The sequence below is a fragment of the Phragmites australis genome, chromosome 1 (assembly GCF_958298935.1).
Source record: "Phragmites australis chromosome 1, lpPhrAust1.1, whole genome shotgun sequence".
Classification (NCBI taxonomy): domain Eukaryota; kingdom Viridiplantae; phylum Streptophyta; class Magnoliopsida; order Poales; family Poaceae; genus Phragmites; species Phragmites australis.
Genome location: NC_084921.1, coordinates 41,622,932 through 41,650,205, shown reverse-complemented (window position 1 = coordinate 41,650,205; position 27,274 = coordinate 41,622,932). Strand labels below are relative to the sequence as shown.

Sequence of the window (27,274 nt, the reverse complement as noted above, 5' to 3'; positions counted from 1 at the left end):
CTGCATGTTGGTCGGCCGTGGATAGCACACGATGGTGATGCGTCGTGACGACGAAGCCCTCATTGGCCCTCAGAGCCTGGGCCAGCGCAGCGTTGACCGTTACAGGTGTCGCAACAGTCATGTCGATAGGCGGCTGTGCTGCCCATAGAGCCACCTGCAGCTCCTCCAGCTGAGCTCGGAGGGCCACCACGTGTGCCTGCTGACCATCCATGACGGCTTGTGCGGTTGTGGCCTCAGTCGTAGCCCCTCAAGGCACACTGAGGCCCGCTCCTTGCTACCATTGAAGGGCCTCTGGAATAGCAAGGTCCCTAGCGTCAGTCATAGCCAGGGTCATGGCCAGGTCGCTGGTGGCCACGAGGCTCTCATTTTGGCCAGTTGAGGGGCTGGCGTCAACGTAGCATGAGCTTGGTCACGGTGACTATGTGGACTTTCGCAACAGCGTGGCCAGAGAGTCGGCCGACTGGGCCGCCGCCCTAGCCGTCTTCTTCTTTGGTGGCATCCTACCTCTCCTAGTGCTTCTACGTGTATTCTCTCCCCACGGACTTCGCCAATTGTTAGGAAAAAAAATATCTTCCACGAATAAAGTACGGCGAGAGCCAATTCACTAGAATAACTCAAGCTTGGAGGAGAAGTGGTGATGGATATAACACCACGCGTTTCCAGGGAAATATGCCCTCTTTGGTTTGGTGGTCAAGGGCATGTGTTTATATTGATATTCATAATATGAATGTACAAATATGACTATATGAGGCTGATAGAGATACAAATATGACTGTATCACGGGGTATAAGGACAACCTCGTAATTTATGGCTACGAGTGGTGAGGCGGTTGTCCTAGTAGCTGGTCATTTATTCTGGTGCCACACTGCACCAGCTTGTCAAGCAGCCACCATTTGACTGTTATTAAATATCGGTTATTTCACTACAAGTAAAAGACGGCCTACAACCCCTCTTTGTTGATATTTCTGAAGGACATATGGTTCCAAGGTCAGGAGGTCCTTCAAGGTATGGCCTCTGGTATCCTCTGGTTCTGAGTCTGATAGTCCTTAGATCTGGATTGGCATAGAGAAGAGGGCGTTGGAGATCCTTGATACGACCCCCAACCTAAACGACAGACATGCAGTGCCGCCTGCCGCGACCTATCGTCGTGATGGCATGGCCGAAGCAGAAGCAAGATTCTCCTCGTTCAATCCATCGGGTCGTGATCCTGTAGTCGGGAATCGGGACCATGCATGGTGTTGGCGCCCTGCATCCAAATAAACCCGGCCCGAATCTAGCTTAGCACCTTCTCCAGAGTCCAGTAGCTGCGCTGCACTTGTATAATCTCGGCCTGCACTGCATGGCTGCCATGGCTTGCATCATGCATGCACGGCGACAAAACAAACGAGGGCCATTACCAAGACGTGACCTTCACATACGTACAAACAATATGAAGCAGAGTAGTGTTTTTCTCTAAAGCTATATCTTTTTTTTAGAGAGAGAAGGTGAAGCTATAGCTATCTACTGCCACAGAGCACGTGATACCGTGTTACCTTCCTTGAAATGCGCCCCAAACGATATCTTTGCCAGAGATTACGTGTAGATCTATTTCTGCAGAACACACAGCAGGTATCAAGGAAGGACTAACACGTAATCTCGTGTAAGCACTAACACGGTTCGATTGTTTTTTGCGGACGCAGCCAATGCCTGCCGAATTCCCTCTCGACCGAGAAGGTGCGAGGCAAGATCGTCGTCTGCTTGAGGGGCACAGGCCTGAGAGTGGAAAAGGGCCTAGAGGTGAAGCGCGCGGGCGGCGCGGCCATTCTGCTCGGCAACCCACCGGCCTTCGGCACCGAGGTCCCCATCGATGCGCACGTCCTCCCGGGCACCGCGGTCTCCGCGGACGACGCCAGGACCATCCTCGGCTACATCAATTCCAGCTCGACCCCGACCGCGATGTTGGACCGCTTCAGGACCGTGGTGGACGTCCGGCTGTCGCCGGTGATGGCGCAGTTCTCGTCGCGTGGCCCCAACGTCGTCGAGCCCAACATTCTCAAGGTACGTACAAACATAATTACTCGCGCGAACATAAAACGTCATTTTTTTTCCTGGGAAGTACGAATTTCGTCTGTGCTCCCAATGCAGCCGGACGTTACGGCGCCAGGACTAACATCCTGGCGGCATGGAGCGAGGCGTCGTCACCGACGAAGCTCGACGGCGACGGCCGCGTGGTGAAGTACAACATCGTCTCGGGAACGTCCATGTCGTGCCCGCACGTCTCCGCCACCGTCGTCCTCCTTAAGGCCGCGCACCCCAGCTGGAGCTCCGCCGCAATCCGATCGGCCATCATGACCACCGGTAAACGTCTGAGGCCGTCAACGCAGTTGTTGCTCCACTTGGGCATCTGAAGTTCTGAACCCATGTCCTGGAAACAAACTCAACTCGTGCTGTGTTGCAGCAACAATCAACAACGCGGAAGGCGGCTCAATAATGGAGTTTTTTTATTTTTTTTCTGAGGGGGCGGCTAGGGTCTTTTTTTCCTCTAAAAAATGTAATTTTTTGTATAATTGAAGAAATAAAAAGGAAGGTGTTTAAGGAAATTAAGAATTTAATTTTGGAGTAGGTTATGTAATAGTCGGAGAATAAAAAATCAGTAATTAGCAGTCACAGCATTTTACGTGGGTATGAGGTGCGAACGAGGACAAACATAGTAGTAAACATAGGGTGAAAATATTACAATACACTGTAACCGCGACGACACGATGAGGAAACAAATGTGGCATGTACGGTTCGCACTAAGACCTACTTATTAATGAGCCGATCCTAATCATAACATGCCTTAGGGAGGGAAAGTATGTCGGGTTACATTAAGTACTCTCTACTGAGTGCATCTAGGATACTTTCTCTTTCGGAGGGCATCGGGACCTGCCGCCTTAGCACGGCGGGCTCTCTCCCGCTTCCTTTCCCTCTCAGCCTCCCGAGTCTGAGCCACGGTACGGTCGTGCGTCGCCTTCCTCATGCGCTCTTCCTCCTCCCACTTGAGGCGAAGTTCCTCTTGCTGTTGCTAGTACTCCCGACGGGCGTACGCTTCCCTTCTCCACCTCATGTTCATGTCGACCCACTGCTTCTGTGAGTTATTTTGCTCATTGTCGAGCCACTGAATAAAATCACAAAGCGGTGGAGGGGACTGAACAAATGGAACAAGATGAGCGGTTAGTAAAAAAGGGTGTGAAATCGGAAGAGATGAGGCGGATATCTGTTATCGTACCGGTCGATAACCAGTTGTTGCATGTTGAGGCTTGTCATACTCGTAGTTGGCACACATGAAGAAGCGCAGCCCATAGGTGTATGAGATGTCCTATGATTCGCGGAGCTTACAAAGGTCATCACAGAAGCACATTGGTGGTTCGAGATCTTCAGGTATGGTAGTCCCCCAATGTTTCTTTGGTGGGCTTGATGAAGCTGAGGAAGACATTGCACTTGAGAGATATGAGAAATGAGTGATGCTTCAACGTAAAGAGGTTCGGCTATTTATAGTTAGGGGAGGCAGGAGCATTGGATTCGCTCTTGAAGAAATAAGTGAGGGTAGAGGCGTAGCTGGTGGCAGGAGCATCAGATTCCATCTTGAAGAGTGAGAAAGTTGTGTCATCGATTATGGCTAGAGATTCCACATTTATTGGTACCCGTGTTGTCATTTATTATTTGAAAAAAGCTGGGTAGTGTTGTCACGTCTTCTTTAAAGCCTGCGCAAGGAGGCATGTGTTGTCAAGTCATGGTTAAAGTTTAGTAGTGTGGTCACTTCTCATTAAACGTGTCTGAATACGAAATGCATTTACGACATGCTAAGTCGACCATACAAAGTAAACGTGTCTGAATACATAGGAGTACATCACGAAGCGAATATGCATATGTAAGTTACATAAAATGTAAAATTCTACTGCTGCCTCCCTCGTTGCCATCGCCCGTGCACCCCATTGTGGTCCCGATGCCGCTGGTTAACCCTCACATGACCCCTGGAGTAGGTGAGGGGGTCGGGTGGACCGACGTGTCTGGTAGGCCTAGTAGGGACCACCGGTGTCGAGGACTCGTCCTGCGTGGGCTGTGCACGAAAGGGAGCACTGGAAACATGGGACCGCTGAAGGACGTCGTAGTCAGGTGTGCCCTCGAAGAAGTCACGGACGAGGTCGTAGGCGGCGTCCAGGCCAGCCTCATCCTCCTGACTAGGGTAGGAGGACTGTGAAGGCTCCGCAGGCGTCCATGTGTACTGGCTGGAGGGGCCTACGAATAAATAATTACATTAGATACGAACAATGTGGTATTGGAAGTAGTAGTAAAAATTGTATAATTGTACCTGCGTGGTATGACGGTGCAGCAGAAGAAGGCCACGCTGTCGTGCCGTAGTATGGCTCGTACGTTGCTGGCGGGGTCGGGCGTGGGGCCGCCGAAGACGGACCGGCCTCATTACCGAAGTAACCTGAGCACAATATTAACTTATTTTGCTGAAAGTATTAAAAACTAGGATGAAGGGTGCCGCCAGTACTTGAAGGTGGATGCACCGGGCTCGATCTACGAGGCTCCGTCGAGACTTGTGCAGGCGGACCTAATAAAAGTTTAATAATCAATGCAGTAGTAAGTGAAGGATATTGTTCAATATTATTCAAAAGTATAATTCGTACCAAGTTGCTCCGAGCCTCCATGACGTGGTAGAAGGGGCCGTGTGGGTGCCGACACGGATGAATGACGGTGCACGTCTGATGGCCGAGACGACTCGGCGTGGACACCACTGGACCTGGGAGGTGCCCCTGCTACATCTGTGGTAGATCGGTAGGAGGTAAGCTTCAAGGCACGCGCTGTCTTGTCGAAAACCCGCTTGATGAAGCTCGCAACATCCGACGCACTTAGGTGGTGCCCATGCCGGAGGTGGTCCATGGCCCCAGCTGCATCCCTATTTACATCATAAACGATATCTGCCTGCGGATACAAACAGAAGTAAACAATTACAGTATAGGGTTATGGACTACTGACTTCAAAAAACAACTTACTGCTAATGCGGCGTCCTCGTCCCAATGCACCGGGTATGCCTCCGTTGTCGACGCGATGTGGGGCCGGACACCCTCTGGGGTGTAGGTGACACATGTCCGTGTACGTGGAACGTACCACCGTAGGTACTCGTTGAAGTTCCGCTCGGTGTGGGGACGAGCCTCCTCCACAACGTCCTGTAGCACTTGGGCCCATGTTGCCACGTAAGGGGCCAAGCGCTCTGCCCAGAGGTTGCCAGCTGGCTGGCCTTTCCGTGTGTACCTGCATTTGAATCACGGTAAATGTAAGTCACAGTAAAACGAAGGTTGCAAAAACTGTAATTTTGCATATGTACCTGTGAACTTGCACGGGAACAGTACGGATGTGGACGAGAGGGAATGCCTGGTGACGGCCAAACTGTCGCATGACGCGGTGCGGTGAGTACTCTTCAAAGTAGATGTCGAAGACAAGCGGCGCCTTCGTGAGACAGTACTCCTCGTCGCGGGTACACAACGGTGACAAACCCAATCCTGCACGACCAATATGTTGTATGGCTCCCATACCACGTCGTCCGGACGCAGCCTGTCGAACTGGGTACAAAAATCCTCGTACGTGCTGTGAGGCTGCTCGTGCGCCCAGTGTGGCTGCGTGACAAACATCAGTACAAATTGTTAGAGGGAAAAAGAACACGAAGCAAATTGTTAATGTAAAATACGTACCTAACGATGGCACCACATCGAGGCCATAGTAGGCACGTCCTCGTCCAGCTCGCCGTACCATTTCTCTAGGTACGGGGAGCGGTCCACCTCCGGCCTGCCTATGGAGAAATGCTCGTATGACCACAGCTGCAGAAGAAGTGGACACCCGGCGAAAGTGGCTAGTGGCTCTTTCTTTGTGCACGCGTCGCAGAGCGCCCGATACGTCGCAGCAAGAACAACGGATGCCCAACTGAACTGCGGTACATCCTCCGCATCAGCGTCCGCTATCGACCGGGCGTACGGCACAAGCGTCCTGGCAACCAAGTGACCTTGGCCACTAGTGAACATTACCCACCCAAAAAACCAAAGCAGGAAGGCCTCTAAATGCCTCGAGACCGCGTATGCGTTGGCGTGTGGGTGTATGTACGCCGACTGCACATATGACCCGTGTCAAAAACGAGCATTACTACATACTATATTAGTATTTGATATGTTGTATGGTACCGTACCTGGAACTGTAGGATCCACTTCTTCGTTGGCCCTCGTGCATCGGACAAGAACTCAGGCACGTAGGGGGGTGCGTCCGCCTTTCGCTCCATCGGGCCAAAGCGCTGATGCATGTCGTTGATCCAGTCAGCCTGCATATCGATGACCCCAACCGCAACTCCCGCGCAAGGATGGCCTAAGAGGTAGGCTACGTCCTGCAAGGTCGGGGTCTTCTCGCCGCACGGGAGATGGAACGTATGTGTCTCCGGCCTCCATCGGTCGACCAGTGCTGCTATCAGCGATCGATCAAAGTAGAAACGACGGGCTGCTACCTCGGGGTTCTCCGTCGATCGGGCCTCGACCAACCGGCAAAGCGGTAGGAGTCCGACCGTTGCCAACCTATAAGTGTTGCAGTATATGAATAATATGGAACAACATCAGTGATATGGCAATTTCGTATCAAATTATCGAAGTACCTGTGCTTCCATTGCTCGTCTATCGTCAGCAGCTCTCCAGAGCCTCGTGGTCGAAACACTGCTAGCTCCGTCTGGTGCTCGGCGGATAAGAACCTGCGATGCTTCTTGTCCACGGCAGGGTCTAAAAGCTCGGGGGTCGCAGGGTCAGCCATATCTGCATTTCAAAGATATGTATATTAATGCATTGTTAAATAAAGATAGTAACAATATACTTTGAATGCAAATTAACTATATCACTATATGCAACATTAACGAAGATTAAAATGGTACAAAAAGAGCACAACGCACCATAAAACTCACCTATACAACAGGTGCATCGCCTGGTGCATTTTTGGGACAATACTTGTACGTGCGACCTATTTCATTGCACTGACTGCATCGCTTCACCCTAGGGCCAGCCTCGAATTCATCCATATCGTTGTGAATCCGACGAGTTTGTCTTTGGCCCGGTGCGTTCTTCATCTTTTTCAAATCAGGCACATATATTCTTGCAGGCCCTGGATTACTTGTAAAAGTGTCAACAATGCCGTAACCATATAGCTCCTGGTTCCATGTGTTGAGTATTTGATCTTTCATAAAATACTTTGACACATATTGCCTGGGAAGCATATGGTGCTCCGCACACGCAGCTATGACGTGTGTACAAGGTTTGTAGAGTAATTGTGGCTTCTGACAACTACATATGCGTGTCCCACTCCTTAGCAAACACTCTTGAATATGCCGCTCACGTCTACCCCCCTCCGACCCTTATCCCGACACAGGACACTGAACCTGTGCTCCGCAGTGCCCTCTTGATTTGTGCGATGCATGTGGGCCTTCTTATTAGCCTTCTCCATATACTCACATAGCATCCGTCCATAAAGCATACGATTGTCCTCCATTACAACCTTAGCAGCTGCATACCGATCAATAAAGTACTTACAGGTCCCATGCAAAATGCCTTCTACAATTCCAACTAGTGGTAGGGACCTCATTCCTCGCATGACCCAGTTATAAACCTCTGCAAGATTTGTAGTCATTACTCCGTACCTTGCACCCCCACTGTCGTACAACAGAGCCCATTTTTCATTTGTCTCATTACGTGTCCACTGTGAGAAGCTCCTAATAGATGAGCCTGATCTCCTTACAATCTGCGGAGTATTGGTTGGAAGAGGTTCGAGAGCTATTGGTTCATCACCGTTAGGTGCAACCTCCGCAATTTGTTTTAGAGTCAGTTCATCAAGTCTTGTCCACAGTGCATTAAACTTACGTTGCTGGTTTTGACTGCACAACTTCTTGAAAAACGTCATTAACTCTTTGTTTTTAAACGGTCTGTAGAAGTTCGCACCCATATGGCGCATGCACCACCTGCTTTTGAGGTCGGGCCACTGTGCTGTTACACCCCGTCGCACGCTACCATGTTGCATATCCAGCAAAGCCTGCAACAATCCTGCATGTCTATCATGAATGAGACACACATCTGGTCGATCAAGAACAATTGCATGTTTAACCCGCTCTAGGAACCAATACCAATTGTCTCCGTTCTCACTCTCCACGAAAGCAAACCCTAGTGGCAGGACTTGTTTGTTACCGTCGACTCCAATTGCAGACAAAATCTGCCATTTGTACTTCCCAGTCAGGAATGTTCCATCTAGGCATATGATGGGTCGGCAATATCGAAATGCTTTGATAGTTGCAGCGAATGCAAAGAAAGCACGCTGCAACACTCTTTTTCCGTTGTACTCCACATCAGTAGAGGGGTAATGCTTGATATCATAGTAGCTGCCTGGATTTCTTTCACAAATTGTGGCTAATTGACGAGGTAGATTGTGATATGAATCTGCATATGTTCCGAACCTCATCTCAATAGCCTTATGTTTCGCCCTCCATGCCTTCGCATAGTTTATTGTGTACCAGAACCTTTGCTCAATAGCACAGATTATTGATCGTGGCTCATACCTTAGGTTGTCCACAATCCCTCCGTACATGACATTTGCAATGAAAGCAGAAGACAGGTTCCGGTGGGCGAACTCTATTTCCTCAATGTGACAATTATGTTCCTTAACTATTGATCATTGCCAATAGTCAACCCATTTCTTTCTGAATGCGTGCACCCGCCAAGGATACTGAGGCACCAAACACTTCACATCGTACTCCCTTTTACTGGATTTAACAACCTTGAATTGCCTACGAAGAGACAACGAACAGAATTTCACTGCATCAATAACTGCCTCTTTTGTAGGGTACATAGCACCCTGTGACACCTCGTTCTCATGGTACTACCACGGTGTCCGGTCAGCCTCACTAACCACCAGCTTCGAAAATTCATGATCCCTCCACTCTGCAGGAACTGGAGCATTACCCTCCTCATCAGATGAATCCCCATCGGCAAGGCCTTCCTCCAACTCTTCATCCTCCAAATCCATATCTTCAATGATGCTAGGGATGTGCTACCCTTCATCAGCTACACCCATCGGTTGCAGCTCTGGAACATCACCAACTTCCTCCTTGGACCCTACATTAGCCGCATCTAATTCATCTTCCACTGCCTCACTTGGTCCTGCTACTGCTTCCGCAGAGTTCACCTCATTTTGATCTTTAAGATATGCCTCAGCTAACAAAACAAGCGGCATGCCTTCAAGTTGATGTGTCTTCGATGGGAACAAGCTCACCAAAGTATCCATGACTAGCACGGCTGAGGACAGCTTGCAACTTCAGCTCATATTGCTGCGGATCCAGTTGGAAAAACCGCATGAGCCATTTGCACACACCTTGTTGCTGTTGATGTGGCTCTCATTAGCTTTACTAAGCCCCTTCATGACATGACGAAATCCAAACATATCTACACCGTTAGGACCGTACCCAATTTCACCCTCACCATAATATATCTGAAAAGTTAATTTATCTGCCATCCCTGGAAACACCCGCAAACATAACCAATGTTAAGACAATAAACTATATTTCTAATTATCGGATAAAATTATTTCTAAATGTTATCCTAGGTTCGCAAATTATCATATACTGCTACCTCCTACGTCCACAAGTACAACCCCAATATAGTAAAAATAATATACTAAAAATAATATTCTTCATTGCACTGCTATCGTACAATTTTCTAAATAAATTTGATAATTTTCTAAACTCTAGGTCATAAATGTCTAAAACATATGTCATATACTACCACTGCACTAATTAACAACAATAAAAAGGGAAAAAAAGACTTACCCAAAATTATTCTTCAAATTCACGGCTCAAATGCAGCAGAGCTTCGCCGACCTCTCTTCCTTCCCTCTCCTCTCCTCTCCTCTCCTCCCTCTTCTCAACTTTTTCTTTTTTTCGGATTATAATGAAATTTTGACCTATTTTTCTACCTTTTTATAGGAGAGGGCAGCCGGGCGGGCAACGCAGCGCGACGGGCGGGGAGGCCCCTTACCACCCCCTGAGAGAGCGGTAAGGACCCCTACCCGCCCCCTCAGGGGGCGGTAAGGGAGCCGGTCGGGCGGGCAGGCCGCCCTAAGGGGGCGGTTACGACCTCTTATCGCCCTCTCAAAGGGCTGCAGCCCTCTCAGGGGCTGCAGCGTCTAGTTTTGCAAATTTTCCTACGGGAAATCTATTTATTTAATTTTTTAATAAAAAATATAAAAATAAAACGGGGACGGATCGGTGGCAGGGCCCATGGACTACAGTTCGGGCCACATCAGGCCCAACCACGCGCTGGACCCCGGCCTCGTGTACGACGCGTGGTACCAGGACTACCTCCTCTTCGCGTGCGCCAGCACCGACGCGCAGCTGGACCGCTCGCTCCCGTGCTCGGCGCGCCCGCCGCCACCGTACCAGCTCAACCACCCCTCGGTGGCCGTGCACGGCCTCAACAGCTCGGTCACCTTGCACCGGACGGTCACCAACGTCGGCTCGGGCGAGGCACACTACACAGTCGCCGTCGTCGAGCCCGTGGGTGTCTCGGTGAAGGTCTCCCCGAAAAGGCTCAGCTTTGCGCGAGCCGGCGAGAAGAAGGCGTTTGAGATAAAGATCGAAGCGAAGGGGCGGAGTAGCGGACGCGTAACAAGTAGGCAGTTTTTGGCGGGATCGTATGCGTGGAGCGATGGAGACCATGTTGTGAGGAGCCCCATTGTCGTTCTCGTCAAGTGATCGTTTCTTCCGCTTAGCTCGTGCAGGAGATGGGAACTGACCCTAGGTCAGTTGGCAAAGCTCAAGGGTGAAGTCAGCCGGTCAGGATCGATCTCTGATCCCTGCAGGTCTCTAAAGAAGACCGGAAATACTTGCACTTAAAAAAAAAAGCTTGTGCAGAAAATTGAAGGATAGGTAATCTTCTGTATTGCTTGAAAGAAGTGAGAGGCAATCAACCCTCAAACATGTTGTGAAAGAAAATTCGTACTACTATCACCAGCGTTGAGAAGTGCCTGTGGCGTGCAGAGCACCACTGGGTGTCCTGCGCCAATGAGCTATCGCCCTGTCCCCTTGTCCAAACCGCACAGCACTACAAGTGTATGACCCAAATCAGTGGTACATGCCAACACGGCACTGTGCGCGTTGAATGGCTGCCACAGTAGAAAGCTATGGACACGGGACTCGTGCATAGAGTCCGGAACCATTGGATATTCTTTCAGTTCGTCTGTACGGAGCACCGGTAGATTGTCCGTTCCCAAGTACATGCTGAAAATTCAGCGACTGCTAAGGTGCATGCAATCTGGTTGTCCGCGTAAGACCATCTCTAATAAATATTTAAAAATCTATTTTTTATAGTATTATTAAAGCATCCTCTAATACTATTATATCATCTTTTTTTTATCTCCAACAGCTACCATATTTACTATCTTCTATTACTCTCCTCCTCCCCTTAAACTCACAGACATACTCAGTGAACAGTGATACGACTCCTGCCGATCAATGCCTTCTCCCGCTTCCCTGTAGCACGGAAAAAAGCAAAAATATATATTCTGTTGGAGTTATTTACAAGCGCATGTGATTGGCAAACGTACGATCGAACAGGAATACGACAAAAATGCCCTCTCCGTTGGAGATGGCTAAGCAATTGAAAATGACGGCACTGCGCGCGTGCATGCACCATCGATGGTGTTACTAGCAGAAGGTTTTTGCATGTTTATCCAAAACTGCAATAACTTCAGTTTTCTTCAAAAACTGATTGCGTCATCAGGATCCTGCATGCCCAATTGATCCTTCAATGGCTTGTTTAAAAGCTTTTAGTGTTAACAGCATCCATCGATAAGACAATGTGGTCTGAACTCTGGAATCTTTAGTAGGATTATAACATGTAACAATGTGACAATACAGTTTTGAGGTGGAAAAAGAAAAGGATACGCGAAGTATTTCAGTGAGAACATTCTGCAATTTTCGTCGAGCTCTATGCACGTTTCCGGCCGGATAATCCCAAGTTGAAGTGCACTAGCTTGCAATTTTGATAGGCCCCGGCCCTCAAGTCAAGCAAAAGCAATGTAGCATGCCCCGTTTGCTTTCGCTTTTCAGTGTTAGACATTGACGTGTTTGCTTCCCTTTAGTTACCAGCTGATGCACGTTAAGTTCGTTAAAGACAGGGTGTGATGTTTTTTTGTCTCGATCAATATGTTCATTACAAAGTTGCGTGTTTGGTATGCTACCTTATTTCCAATAAATTCATAATTATTTTCATTATTAATCCTTTGTCGCATGTGAAAGTGCAATTGCCCACTGATGTATACCATTAAAAAAAATCTGCACATCCGAAAAAGGAGACTTCAGCAAGCGACAGAGCAATGATCTGCGCCATGGCGCCACGCGTGCAAGCCCTCCTCCGGACGTCAGTGTCGTTCACAAACGTGCATATACGGACTCAGATGCGCACACGTGGGGTCGAACACGAACATATCCGGCATGAACAAACCTAAGAAGCGACCCGATCAGCTTTCTTGGCGCCAGGAAAAACTCGCACAGGTGGCGGGGACAAGGGCAAGATGTGCAAAAGCACACCCGAAAGCATCAAAGAGGTAGCACGCGAAGATTGCCAAACTCGTGCCGCCGCACAACCGTCCGAACGACGACCGATCAGAGCAAACGATGTGCGCTAGCTTCGGGACTGAAATACTGAATTGGAAGGGAAGGGACGTTGGAATATGGTTTTGCCCTGATGCCTCCCCCACGGCACTGGCCGGCCGAACTATTCCTCCCCTTCTCGTCAAAGCTCGAAACCGCAAACTTATCTGTCACACAAGGCGCAGCTCCACACGGAACCTGGCTAGCAGCTAGCTGTAAGTGGACGGGTAGCTAGCGATCGAGCTAGGTGGCCGCCGGGCCAAGTCGTCCCAGCTTGTTCGCGCGCGCGCGTCCTATAAATCTCGGGCCACACCGGGCGGCAGACGGGAAGGTTTGGGCAAAACCATCACATTTCACCACTAGCTCATTGCAAGCTCGCAGCTTCACAGCGAGAGATGTCGCAGAACGCGGTGCTGTCCGCGAGGTGCGCGGCGTGGGCGCAGGAGCGGGAGCGCCGGCCGTTCACTGAACCGATCGAGATCCCGGCGGTCTCTGGCGCGCGGGCCGACGAGCAGGAGGCGAGCCAGGAGGCGGAGGATCAGGCCGGCGACGACGGGGAGGTGGTGCCGCCGCACGTGCTGCTGGCGCGGCGGAGGGCGGCGTTCTCGGTATGCTCCGGGCAGGGCCGGACGCTCAAGGGCCGGGACCTGCGGCGTGTGCGCGACTCCGTCCTGCGCATGACCGGCTTCATCGAGAGTTAGCCTAGTAGGATAGTGGCGCGCCCACGCATGCATCCATCCGCGGATGTATACCTCATTGGTTAACCCGCTTGATTAGCATGAATGCAAGGTCCCGACGGTTGAATAGCACCGTTCGGATCACTGTCTGATTGGTTAATTCCCTTCGTAGATTGAGATTGGACATTTTCCATCACAAGAAGATATGCTCAGTTCATACTTAAAAAGCTTCTTACCCCCTCGACATTTCCCGCCGGACGGTGAGCGCCAATGGTGCAAAAGGCGCAAAAGCACAGGCCGGGTTCAGCAAGATCGGCGCACGAGTCATGCCTCCCGGTTCGGTGGCGGTAGCGTCATCATCGGCCGCCATGCCGTGCCGCTGTATGTTATCGTCAACCGGAGGGCCAACAGGGACAAGGCCTTGATGATCGTCGTGCCCAGCGGGAGGGCGAGGAAGATGCGCGAGTAGTTCTGAGAATTTTTGTGAGAAATGCCCGCTCGTTTCACTTGGAGGAGCAGTTTCGAGTTCACTTTTGCAGGTGTGAGTTGCCGGGACGAGCTGGTTCCTCGGGGGGCGTGGAATAACTAGAATGAGCTCATGCAATGTTCTTGCACGAATGCATGTATGCATGCTCACGTTTTATTGTAAAGACCATTTTGTAGGAAGAAAGGAAGCTGTATAGGTTCAGATTAACTTGGCCCCTTCAGCTACGAGGTGAACATGAAAACCAAGGAAATTATGTTTGTTCATCTTTTGTGAAGAAAGGGCGCACATATTTCTTTCTAGTTCCTTACCCAAGAGAATTAACTTTGGAGATGTACAGATTACTTTCACTCAGAAGGAAAGAGATCTCTCAAAGCCTGTAACATTATCCTTCAAGAAGGAAACTATTCTTTTTTTTAAAGCAAAGAGGCAGGTGTTCTGCCGTTACATTTTAGAAAGGAAAGAGAGCCGAAATCAGTTTAGGCAGCTAGCAGCTGCCCACAGAAACGAAATACAGACAGGCAAAAACGCTGATAGCAAAGAAAAGTCAGTACAATAGCAATGGAACTAAAGCATAGGGAACCTAATCCTCGCTCGACATAGTCAATTTCCAGCTATTGATCTCCACCATGGTCCTGGGCTCCACCTTCACATGATTTTCTTCACGTTCCTCGGAGACGCGTTGATTTCTTTCTTTCCAAATGTTCCACCAAACATATAGAATTTTCCCAATCGTTGCATTGTGCTCCTTGCTTGTTCTATGCGCCGCAACCCTATGAAGCCAAGCCACGAGAGATTCATGCAGCACCAGTTCTACCCCAATTCCTGCAGTTTGACACCACAACCATATTTGGGTAGTTAGAAATTTAGCATATGAGCAGTGGAGGAGAAGGTGTTCAGCAGTTTGTGGCTCTTGATAACACAACGTGCACACCACCCCATTCTCCATGCCTCTCGAATCTAAGATATCCGCCATGAGTAGCCTGCCATGCATGGCCGTCCATGTGAAGAATCTAATATTGGGCTCAGTGTTTGCCTTCCAGAAGAATGTGTCTCAGAATGGCAAACTTGCACCAAGGAACTCAATTTCATAAGCCGATTTCGCTGCGTATATGCCAGAGGTAGACCAACGCCAGGTTATCATGTCTTGAATGCCCGGTTGCAAATTGATCCCCTGAAGCAGAGTCCATACATCAACAAACTCCTTAAGTTGCTAGAAGTTCTGGATGTGTCCTAAGCCAGTGATCCATTGATGATTGGATATTTCTTGGCTCACAGAGCGTTTCTTGTGTTTGGCAGTTTTGTAGAGATTTGACGCCGATTGGGCTAGACTGAGTTGGCCACTCCGTTTATCATCCCAAAACCTTGCCCTGTTTCCATTTCCCAGCTGTATACTTGTTGAAGCAGTGAACAACTCCTTTTCTTGGTCATTGAGCTGAATTGGGAAAGGGCTCCATGGCCGAGCAGGATCGCTCCAGGAGTACCATTGCCATCTCATGTGAAACGCCCTGCAGAAGCACTTAAGATCTAGGATGCCAGCCCCACCCAGGTGTTTTGGCCTACACATAACTTCCCAATTTACCAGGTTGCAACCTTTTCCCTCACCAACATTTGCACCAAACCAAATGAAGCGCTTTTGGATCTTGTAGATCATCTTAATTAGCCATTTTGGGAGGTTAAAAATCGTGGCATGGTAGATGACAGTCGATGTTAGCACTGAATTTGTTAGCTCAATTCTTCCAGCCTTAGTAAGATGTTTTCCCTACCAGCCAGGTAATCTACGAGCCAACTTGTCAATCAGAGGTTGGTAGTCAACCTTACGAAGCTTGCGTAGGTGTAAAGGAAGACCAAGGTATACACACGGGAATCACTTTACCTTTACCGGGGAGGAATGCAAGATCTCCTCATGTGTGACTGCTAGGCCCGTTCTTGTTTTTAGAAGGTGGATGTGATTTTTCCTCCTCCTTCCATTTGCATACAGGTAGAACAACTTAGAGTTTGCATCCGCTGTTCTAATCCTAGTCAGTCTTGCACGCTGCCGAGCTTTGATCCTCAGAATGGCAACAAGGCCCATGAATTTGCTTCAAACTCTGTCCCTGAACTGAAACTCCATGGGTATGAGATTCCTAGATTCCTACATGAAATCAATCAACCACAACGCCCACTTAGCAATTTCCATTTGTAGTTTAATGTTACCAATGTTGATTCTGTTCCAGTGTTTGAGTGCTTTTTCCGTATGCGAAAGTCTGATATGGAAAGCTCTTAAGGCATCAACAGACTTCATCGGTCTGTTCCAAGCATGCAACACAACATCCTGAAAGGCAGGCATGACCATCCAAAAGGTTTCAAACCTATTTATGCTTCTTAAATCCTAGATAGCCATGAAGAACAAGCGGGCAATGGTCGGACAAAGTGGAAGCCACAGCTGTCAGGGTAGCTATGGGGAAGAGCAGGTCCCAATCACCGGAACAGAAAATTCTATCGATTCGTGTCATGGTAGGGATGTCTTGGCCATTTGTCCATGTGTATTTATGGCCCTGCAGGTCTAACTCATTCCGGCAAAGGTCATCTATGGTTGCCCAAAAACTATTCATCAGCCCTCTGTTAAGCCTTGAGTTATTCTTGTCTATTGCTCTGCAGATTAAGTTTGAAAAAAAGAAGAAAACTATTTGCAGGAAGAGTTTGAAAATGTTGTATTAAACCTCTTGATAAGATTTCCAGCTACGAGATGACTAATATCATAGTATGCACCTCAGCACAAGTAACAAAGCAGATTAATAATTTTTTCCCTAATACACAATTGGACCGGACCACCGTATATAACCTTATCTTCTTCTCCCCTATCGATGTGTATGTAGAAACTAGAAATCCACTTCCTATTTTCATCAAAGTAACCCTTAGGCCAACTCCAGCAAAATCATCATCTAGTACTATAGTATCGGATACGGGATCCTAGCCCTCACAAACAAGCTTCAGTAGAATCATTTTCGACTACTACAGTGTTGCGAAGAGAGGATGATATACTCCAACTTTGTTGATTCTCTCCTCCTTCAACACTGTTCACTATGGGCTCAAAAGAAAGAGAAAATAATAAAAAATAAAGTAACCGTTAGAAATAAAAAATAAAAATACTATAATAATATTATATAGAATAAAATTTTAAAATATCTATTATAGATGGTCTTATCCTTAGTTCCTCTCTGCCCATCCAGTACAGGTGTGAGGTGTCTACATGAAACTGATGAGCGCACGTATAGGTGTCACCCTTCTGCTGGCCGATTGTGGCTGTGCAACACAGCATTTCTATGGCTGACTTCAATTTGCTCAGGATCCCGATTAGTTGTATGCGCCCGACGGAAACGTGAGCACGCAGGTTGGGGTTTCTTGTCTACAATGGCAAGGGCAGGAAACTATATATATTATTATGCACTCTAAAATATTTCTTGATTTCAGCCTCTGCTAGCTCCGCCTGTTCATTCTCCCAGCCGCATGTTCCTACACTAAACTACTGAAATAATCATTGACTTACCATACGAAGCCCATTTTTTTCTCTATATTGCATATCCAAAACTCAACAATCAACCTGGTTTACGTTGCCCAATGATAGATAAGGCACCTCTGATTATTAGTAGTACAACCGTGAGTCCGTGACTTTGAAATTTCCAGGTTTTTGTGGTCTCGGCCATTTTTTTATTTCCGGGCAACCGAAGAAACTGATATGCTAATGGATTTCATTATAAAAAAATTGTGGAAATTAAATTTCATAGAGCAAATGCTAGTTCATAGCGGTAAACGAAAAAAAAAACGTTCTATAGGAGACCAAAAATATGTAACTCCATATGTTCGCCCGGTGAATATACAGTGCATGTTGAATAGTTACTAAGTTGGATGCTGTAGAAACAATCAGTCCTTTCGGACGAAATAATTTGCTGTAGGAAGTCCTGGAAAGTGCAGTGAGCTTGGAGAGTGGCGTGAACTGGTGACTCTCCAAGCCTCTCGTACGCTCCTTGTTTTTTTATATATAGACTACATGGCTCTGTCTGCTATCGATAAACCATCACTGACCTGCCACATCGGTCCGTTTTCCCGATCCGGATTCCGGAAAAGCCAACGGCGACGAGGAACGTGTCGCGCTTCCATACGCGGGCAAATCATGCCATGTGTACCTTAGTTTCAAGAGCATATTCCGCTGAGGCTTTGTGAATATGTTTATTACGCGTATACCTATAGGTTATAGATTTAATATGTGTTTTAAAATATATGTGATTGTATATGCGTAGGATGTGGTATATGTTTAGATGTGTATTCGGATACTATAGCTTATACCTGGTGTTGGTAATTAAAAAAACAGAGAGCGCATATTCCGTCGCACGCCTTTTGATATGCAGGTATTTTTGCTGATTTAAACACGCGTCTTGTGCATATACGTGGACCCTTCTCAGCTCGTAATAATTTACTGTTATTCCGACTCGATGTCACGCGTATCCTCGAAGGGCAAAATTCTTGATGCGCGTGTCGGTTGCTCACGGATGATGCATGGGCCCGCAAGCCCGCGATAGCCTATTTACGCACGATGCATGGGTCCGTAGCAAACCACACGAGTAAACATGGCCAAATGGGCCGTTCGTGCCGGCCCGGCACGGGCCCGACTCGGCACGGCCCGGCTACGGCACGGCCCAAACGGCTCATCTACAGTAACGGGCCGTGTCGTGCCGGCTCGCGTGCCTTCCCCTCGGCCCACGGCACGGCCCGTCGGTGACCGTGCCGTGCCGGGCCGGCCCAGGCACGATTTCGGCCTGACGGCCCGGTTGGCCCGACGGGCCGAAATAGATAAAAAAAATATAAAAAAAAATGAAAAAAATACATAAAAATATATATAGAAAATAGATAAAAATATAAAAAATATTTAAAAATAGATAAAAAAAAATATTTAAAAATAGCTAAAAAAATTAAAAATATAAATAAAAAATAGAAAATAGTGTCGGGCCGAACCGGGCCGGGCTGGGCCGTGCCCGTGCCGGCCCGACTTGACCGGGCCGTGCCGTGCCGGCCCGTCGTGCCGCGCGCTCGGCCCAGGCACGGCCCGTGGCGTCGTGCCGTGCCGGCCCGGCCCGTTGGTAATCGGGCCGTGCCGTGCCTGGGCCGTGCCTACAGTACCGTGCCTCGGGCCGGCCCAGTAGGCACGGCCCATTTGGACGTCTTTACACACGAGCACGTGTGATGGCCCATGACAACCCACAAGCCTAAGTCATGTGTAATTTTTTTCTCAAAAGTTTTAAGCTAGAATTTTTTTCTTAAAAGTTTTTACAGAAAAGTTTGTTTATAAAAGTTTTAAAAAGTCACAGAGGGATTTTTTTTCCAAAAAAGGAAAATTGATGGTTGTCTAGTGTGCTCACACGGAGGGCACGCGTTTGTCATTTGCTGTCCGGTTTTAGCGCGAGCGGCCCTCTAACGCACTGCGCTAATTAGCAGGGTCCCCGGAGGGCCGCACGGAAATGACGCCATCGTACACAGCTAGCTCCCAAATTAAATTAAGAGCGCACACTATAGAAATACACATATACTGCTTCTCATGAGACACGAGCTAATAATTAAAGTAAAGTAAGCTCCATGCACTACTAAAGCTTTATGCCAGAGGGTTTCTCATCCGTGTATCAGAAAATGTCTGTGATGATTCTCTAATAGCCGACATTTGTTAGCTGTCTATAAAATCACATATCAGATACACCGAATCAGTAAGAACAATATGGGTGACATCCATATGCATCACCTCACGCAATAGTAATTGTCTAGCAGACCATTTAGCGAAACGTCATATGGTTTGCTAGGACGAAACGCCTAAAAACAAAAAATAAATAAACAAATGGAACCAACGTCGATCGTCGTCAATCTACAAGTTGCCACAGTTGATGGCTTCTTCCCTGTCCTGTCTTCCACTCCTGCACGGATGATGGTCACCTTGAAGTTGTGCCACCACATCATCCTGCCGGGGATCCGATCGCACCAGATCTGCGCTGCCGCACCCTTTGTCGAGGTGGCTAGCATGCGCACCGCCGCCGCCTGCCCTAGTTCTTGTCGAGAATTAGCAGGCATGAGCCCTCGCCATTGAGGAGGCAGAATGGAGTACATCGAGCGGCGAGGTGGAGGCCATGCAGGAGTCCGGGCAACCAGATGAAAATTAGGAGGAAATGGAGTTGAAAAATGGGAGGCAAAGTTAGGCTACTTATAAGGTTTCAATAAAAATAGACAATTCTTCGTTAAAACCGACTATAATATCCATCCTGACCATGAAATCCTAACACTAAAAGGACAAATCACAATCAGTTACTAATGAGAATCGACTGTGACATCTAACATCACAATCATTTTTCTCTCGAGAACTGACTGCCATACCTTTGATACTTTCTTTTTTACGATCTTTCAAACCTGCATTGATCTCATGCATTCCACTATCCATAATTACATACATAATGCATATTTCAAAGCTAATAAGTTAGAGAAATATTACATATTTTGTATATTGGTTAATATTACAACCAACAAAAAGACAAAATATGGTCGGTATCATTGCACTACCTACATTGTTTATCTATTGCATGCACAACATGCATGTTACTATGTATTAACTCCAACAATATATCTATTGCAGCTTCCTCCTCTTTGAGATCGAGGTGTCCTTGTCGTTCTTGTCATGTTCGACATCAGCTAGGACCAATGCGGGATATCAAGCTCCTCCCAATAGTCATTGTCATCGGAGTCCTCCTCCTCATCGTCATCATCCCCACCATCATTGTCATCACTCTCCTCCTCAAGTTCCTCCTCCATGCGTCCTTGGGCTCCTCCTTGAGACCCTCCTCCTCAGGCTCCTCATTGTCCTCCATAGGCGCTCTAGGAACTACTAGAATACTCGGAATCCTCCCTTCCCCGAAGTGAGTCTTCCTTGCACTGAAGATGAATGGGGCTAAGTGATCTGCTCAAGACTTCCATTTCTGACGTCAATCTAAACCTTCGAAGATTTGTTCCATTTCTGACTTCAATCCATTTCATACGACTCCTCTGTGATCATAAAAAAGTTAGTTCTTTTCTGTAATTAAAACAAATATAAACTAATTCTAATCAAATTTGTAAGCCCACTTGGATATTGAATCGAACTGATCGTGGCAATCTGCAACATCCATCAATGGTGGTTCATTAATGTCCATAGATTTAGACTCCTCCCCCTTCCATGATACGCAAAAGATTGAGAGTCTTCATCGTACCCGTGCTTGTCGGTGACATCGCTGTTGCCCAAATCCACCTCTTCCTCGAGCTCTGACTCCTCTTCCTCGGACTCTAGCACTTTCTTGGGGTCCAAGTCCTCCTCTGTGCTTGGCTTGACGTTGGACGTCGGGACTCATTGTTGTACCCGAGATCGATGAAAAGAACCGTCGCCCAATTGGTGTCAGCCACTTCATCACGGTCGGACAAAAGCATGAGCGTCAACAACCTAAGTGGCAACAGCGAAGCGGCAAGCGGGTAGGTCAACGATGATGATGAGGAGGCCATGTTGTGGATTCGAGAGCGAAGTGAGAGAGATAAGAAAACCCTACTCCTGCACGCGCATATAGCGCGAGGCATTGTATGCTCGGCTTCCTGATTCTTTATATTCCAGTAGGTTCCTTAAGAAATCTGACTGTTGTCATTAACATAACACAACTGACTAGCCTGAGAAAACATCTAGAAATGCATTGCAGTCGGCTGGTATTGAAAAAATGTATATAGTGTTATTATATATTACAGACGGTTCTAAAGATTAATCGTTTTGCGTTATGTTAGGGATGATTCTTTCAACAGATTTGTCTGCAATGTGCATACACCCGGGGTTTATTTTTTAAGAATCGTCTGTCTTATCATTTATGCTATCCCATCAAATATATAGCATTATGTAGTAGTAACGCTCCCAATATTACATATGCTTCCCAACAGAAGACCAAAGGCATGACAGAGGACGCGTCGACACCTGGGGTTACTGATCGAACTATCTGGGTCTATACCGACGTATAGGATCACGGAATCAACACAACAATAATTTACTCAAGTTTTTCTCATCAGAATTCATGCAGAGCTGTTGAGGTGCTTCGAGCCACCTGCCGGCCAAATTAACGTGATGTTTGAGCAGTCAAAAGACGCTATTTTTATACTTCTCCCGAGAAAAATAATATATATACTACATCCCCCACACTCAAAAAGACCTTTCTAAGTTTGGATCCGATCGATCGATCGAAATTCGAAAGCTTTTTATTGACCCTGGCCGAGAGCCTGTGTGCGATTTGAATATCTGGTTCAGCCCCGGCAGAACTTACTAGGCTCATTTCATCATTTTTGTAATCCTGCCCGGTCTTCCACAGCGCGGCTGCCATACGTGGGAAGCTACGCGATATGTGCAGCCGCAAGCCAACGCCTATATACCGGACTGGGATCCCATTCGCAGCGCAAGGAACCTTTTGTCCATCACAAGCCAGGCGACGCCTAAACCAAAGCGCGGAGCATCCAGAACGACTCGGAAAGCAGCAGGAGCTGAGCAAACGAGCGAATCGATCGACCGCAATGGCAAGTGTCGAGGAGCTGTACGAGTCCGAGGTGCTGTGACCGCAGGCGCCCCGCGACGACGACTCGACGGCGAGCGCGCCGGGCTGCATCTCGACATCCGTGGCGCCGGCTCGGCGAGGAGTCAACGAGAAGCCGCGTTATCAGCGCTCGCGGCCCGTGGACATCCCCAAGCCCGCTCGCGCTGCAGTCTGGCCCCCCGGGCCGCGCGCGCGATCTCAGCCACCTGCCTCGGGCAAAACTGACGAATGCGGTGACCTCGCCACCTCGTAGCATGTGGGGGAAGAAGGAAAAAACGCACGCATCTAATGCAAATATCAAACAGTAACACATGCAAACAGTTCGATAAGTTGATTCCCAACCTGGTAATATTGGTAACGCAGAAAGATGATTCAATGGATCAGCCGATCAGATAATAGCGAGAAGAAGAACATCTGTTCAAATCGGGCAGCTTAAAATATTGATCTTCTAGATAGGAAAAGCAAATAATAAAAAATTAAATATATTTTTAAAATATATAAAAGACAAATATTAAATGTCTAGATACGAAAGACAATTAATATAAAATTTAAATGTGTTTTTAAAAAGAGAAATAGTAAAAATCTTTACACGATTATCATTTGATCAACTTAAATAGACAACAAAGATGTTCGGTTTTACCAAACTCCTACCATTTATAGGAGTCCAGGAGATATAGATTTACTATTCATAAACCTCAAAGGAAAAAGGAAATTCATTAGTCATTGGCGCTGAGCTGCAGCAGCCTTCCATGGTTGCTGATACAAACAGAAATATTTCATGCATCTAACAGTGCATACAGGAGCCGGCAATCTGCAGTATGATTGCTAGCGTGGTTTTAGCCGCCGATGGCATTCAATTATTGTAGAGGTGGATGAAAAAAGAGAAGGAAAAGCCGATGAGAAACTCAAACCCTGAAATAAGACTGACTTGAGGAAGTCACAGTGTTCTCAGTGCCTTGATCCAATCAACCTCTAGCCTAAAATCACCTGGCCCAGTCTTAGCACCAGGAACACCGCCTTCTGCATTTACAGAGAGAGACATGCCCACGATACGAGCAGGGTTCATCTCCAACTTTGCCTCGATCACATTTCCTCTCCATGTAGGTAAATAACTATCAAGAGGGATCTGAAAGAAAGGAAAACTGGTGTTTCAGTACGAAAGTTCATATATTTCCAATTTTGAATGGTGGTAAATTATAGCTAACCTTCAAGATTTGCCATCCGTCCTCGGGTATGTACACAAAAGCCTGCCACGAGTTATCTTCTTCTTGTCCAGGTGAATTCACCCAATTCTCTGTGTATATCTGCATTTAAAATTCAGATTACACACCATGTTATTGACTGAACATTTTTTTTTGGAAAACAGATATTGAATGAACATCAAATATTCAAAGGTGACTCAGGAGGGGGATTCATACAGTAGATATGTAGCATCTTCCATCCCCTTTTAGCTTCATTGCTATTGTATCATATGCATCAAGATCGATGAAACCATCAAACTGAAATAGGGAATAACAAGAAAGATTTTCGTCTGTAGAATAGCTTCTACAACTATCGAGCACACATCTACTTAAGAAAAACAGCCATCTTTATTATTTGGTAGAGTTTAAAGAAAATCTTAACTAATCATTGTTTATCAAAGTCCAGGACACTGGATATGAATTCCCCAAGCTCTAAAGAACAATACAAGGTGATCTAAATGAAGTCCTTCTGATGGCCTACTTAGCATTGTGGAGGCTTTTTAAAAGCACATCTATTTGTTATTCTTGGTTAAGTAGCTGACAACCTCTTTTCAAGAGCTTTAACCGCAACATTTTACAAGAATTTGTGAGGACTCTATACCTAATTAGATCCCTCAGTGCAGTGATGCACATCATAATGATGCTAAAATGGTCAGAGCCTTCATCGAACTAGCCAAGTAAGAATCGTAATCTCACCCAAAAACAAAGAACTGTACCTTCTTCGATCGCATTCCACAGAAACCACTACGCCTGATTCTCCATGTTGATTCCTCGGACATATCCAAAGAAAGATTACCAGAAAAGACACCTTTCATAATGCACATGTTCAAAATACAGTTGCAAAAACTGTCAAAGCTTAAGAGGCAGTCTAAAGAAATAATGAATACAGAACTTGTATGTTTTCTATTCAATAATTAAAGCAAAGATATCAGCTGATATTCCCTAATAAATTAGACTTGCTCAGACAAATGCTAAGAAAAAAACACTAGAAAGCATTCCGTGGTTCATGAGGTTCATTCATACTAGCTTTAAGTGACAGAAATTGCATGTCATTTTTTTTCTTTTCTACCAGAATCACAATGTAAACTTTGCTTCAGAGGATTGGACCAAGCTTCCCATGAAAATAAATGATCCAAGCTGAAAATGTTAAGAACATCAAACTTATAGTACCAGTTAATGAAGTATCTCCACCAGTGATGCCATCAGCTATCTCCAACGACGCAGAAGACAAACCTGGATAACAACTCTGTTCAATCATATTATGTCAGAGTATAGATGCAAATAAGAAGCTTGGTATTAGCAGCAAAAGGTGGCATGCCGGGAATGTTTCAATGGGAGAGAAAAAATAGGCTGTCGAATTCCAAAAGGAGCAAAGAAGCCCGTTACATGATTATTCCATGGTACAAGTGTATCAATAAACAATAAAGTAAAGTTGTAATGTTTAACCCATGTATACAGAAGATGGAAGGTTCACCAAGCTACATCCCCAACTAGCAATAGATAATACACCATATAGCTCACTATATGGACAGGAAGCTATAATGAATTGGCAAGATATAGCCCTTTGCAAAACATTTATGGTGATGCAAAAGAAAGGAAAAAAGGTAGGCAACAAAGGGAGAGCTCCATGAATGGATGAACGGTAATGTTTCCAACAAAGTATACTAGCCTGTATCCTTTGGAAGGAGTATAGATTATGAAGATCTTGGTTAAGATGACACTTAAAGTGGTTATCCTAGAATTATGTTGGGAACCTACAAGGACAGGAATCAACTGCTATACGTTTTTGTACTGTAAGACTTCACAAAGTCAATATAGCATCTTCTATTCTTGTTCACATATTCTGGGAACAAAAACAAGGCAGGACCTTCAGTACCAGACCATCATGAAGAATATGAATCATCCATGAGTATCTTGCATTCACAAAAGCGCAACAAATGAATTGTTCTATGATTTCAGACTTCTAGTAATTCAGAGAAACTGCAACAGTTCATATTTATACAAGCAAAATAGCAAAATGAGGCATTACCTCCATACTCGGAATCCGAGTACAAGTGCCATCTTTTCAGCTCATCTTTTGAATTGAAATTGAAGATGTATCTTTCACTTGGTGGAATTAGATCTTCTGAATTCCAAACAAGAGCTGCCAATTTGGTATGTAGGAAAGAAAAAAGTAAAGAATAGGCCAAAATAATTAAGGGGCCATGTATTCCCCGGAAGAATGTATCCATCTTAAAGCAGGAAAGTCTAGAAGTTCCTTGGATACAGGAATTTCAACATACATGTGTGAGCAACATCAACTTAAATAGCAGCATAGGACGTCGTAGACCAGCCAAGGGTTACAAATACCAAGCAGTGTACCTTTGGAATGGAATCGGCATTATATTCTATTTATAATGAAGCTTCAACAGGATTAGTATCGAGCAGATATGCATGTCAATATTCATCTCGTGTATAAGCTCAACACTTTAACAATTCAAAGTAGAAAATTCTTATACTAAACCCCGACAATGCACTAATCTTCGTGTGCCAACCTCAAATCGACCTTTTCTGCCTATCATTTCGGACGGCCGTAAACATCACAAAGATTATGCAAACACAGCTAAGAGCAGTATTACATGGGTTTTGTCAAGGAATTGAACCAAACAGCAGGCGGCGAGCACAACAACAGAGGGGTTTGTGTGAGGGAGCTACCTCTTTTGGTGGCGTTGAAGGAAGCTTGCCACAGAGCTCGCAGCCTCGACATCAGATGCGGAAGGTAATGTGGGCCTCGGCACGAACCCTTCCGTTTCGCTAACAAAAAGAAGAATTCTATCCGAGTCCGGATGGAACTGCACTTCCAGTAGCAGTAGAAGGAAGGAGGAGGAGGAGGAGGGCGACGACTACGAGAGAAGAATACGAGGTGACGAGGCTGGCGAACCCGGATCCACCTTCGATTGGAGCGAGGCTCGCGAGCACGGACCCAGCCGTCGCTCTTCCTCGAGAGTCGTAGCCGGCCGCCGCCCCTTCTCCCCGCGCTCACTCGCCGCCGCCGACTATCGCCTCCTTCACCGCTGGTCGCTGGAGATTTGACGAAAAAAAGGAGATGCGATATGAGGAGGCCACGGTCACCTCAAACGCAGGCGGGCCTCAGCCCACTGGGCACTGGGCCATGGCTTATTGAGAGAGAGGGTCTCCCCTTGAACATATATTATCTTCGATCTCTTTTACCTGTCGTTTAAGGTATTGATATAGTTTCTAATAAACACGTTTGATCATTATTTTTATAACTATTTTTTAATAAAAGTTAATAAAAATTAGATGATGTCAAAATATTTTTCATGATAAATTTATAACTGTCATTTTCATATGCTAAATCCTAATAGTTTTGTATATATTAGTGATTAAAATTTCTAAAGTTTGACTACATATATTTAAAAATAGAGGTAGTATATATACACATACACACACAACACACAATGCACGACGTCATAGTGATGCTAAAACGTGAACACACAACACACGGTGCAAGAATATATATATACACACACAATACACACGACGAGTCTATTATGCGTCTAGTAATATTATAGTTCACTAGT

At 46.5% G+C, this 27,274-nt stretch overlaps 3 protein-coding genes across 3 annotated transcripts; 2 read left to right on the top strand and 1 right to left on the bottom strand.

The window, feature by feature from the left end:
* The first annotated feature begins 1,581 nt into the window (after positions 1 to 1,581).
* On the top strand, positions 1,582 to 10,091 carry LOC133884935 (uncharacterized). The gene is made up of 4 exons (XM_062324548.1): positions 1,582 to 2,037; positions 2,125 to 2,337; positions 2,438 to 2,474; positions 10,019 to 10,091. The coding sequence occupies exons 1-4, from the start codon at positions 1,683 to 1,685 to the stop codon at positions 10,089 to 10,091; spliced, it is 678 nt and encodes a 225-aa protein (XP_062180532.1). The 5' UTR covers positions 1,582 to 1,682.
* Positions 10,092 to 12,819: 2,728 nt separating this feature from the next.
* On the top strand, positions 12,820 to 14,112 carry LOC133919694 (protein S40-1-like). The gene has a single exon (XM_062364172.1). It carries the CDS (start codon positions 13,081 to 13,083, stop codon positions 13,384 to 13,386), a length of 306 nt encoding a protein of 101 aa, XP_062220156.1. The 5' UTR covers positions 12,820 to 13,080; the 3' UTR covers positions 13,387 to 14,112.
* A 9,035-nt stretch (positions 14,113 to 23,147) lies between these two features.
* Positions 23,148 to 26,831, bottom strand: LOC133919685 (probable complex I intermediate-associated protein 30). Its single transcript, XM_062364159.1, has 7 exons — positions 26,388 to 26,831; positions 25,723 to 25,836; positions 24,864 to 24,926; positions 24,410 to 24,501; positions 23,871 to 23,951; positions 23,658 to 23,756; positions 23,148 to 23,578 (listed from the first exon to the last, which is right to left on the bottom strand). The coding sequence occupies exons 1-7, from the start codon at positions 26,437 to 26,439 to the stop codon at positions 23,390 to 23,392; spliced, it is 690 nt and encodes a 229-aa protein (XP_062220143.1). The 5' UTR covers positions 26,440 to 26,831; the 3' UTR covers positions 23,148 to 23,389.
* Between the last annotated feature and the right edge of the window lie 443 nt (positions 26,832 to 27,274).

Coding starts and splice junctions, on each gene's coding strand:
- LOC133919694 (XM_062364172.1), top strand. CDS start 13,081: ATGTCGCAGAACGCGGTGCTGTCCGCGAGGTGCGCGGCGTGGGCGCAG.
- LOC133884935 (XM_062324548.1), top strand. CDS start 1,683: ATGCCTGCCGAATTCCCTCTCGACCGAGAAGGTGCGAGGCAAGATCGT. Junction 2,038..2,124: donor TCGAGCCCAACATTCTCAAG/GTACGTACAAAC, acceptor CTCCCAATGCAG/CCGGACGTTACGGCGCCAGG. Junction 2,338..2,437: donor ATCGGCCATCATGACCACCG/GTAAACGTCTGA, acceptor GCTGTGTTGCAG/CAACAATCAACAACGCGGAA.
- LOC133919685 (XM_062364159.1), bottom strand. CDS start 26,439: ATGTCGAGGCTGCGAGCTCTGTGGCAAGCTTCCTTCAACGCCACCAAA. Junction 24,927..25,722: donor CTCGGATTCCGAGTATGGAG/GTAATGCCTCAT, acceptor GTTGTTATCCAG/GTTTGTCTTCTGCGTCGTTG. Junction 23,757..23,870: donor GAAGATGCTACATATCTACT/GTATGAATCCCC, acceptor TTTTAAATGCAG/ATATACACAGAGAATTGGGT.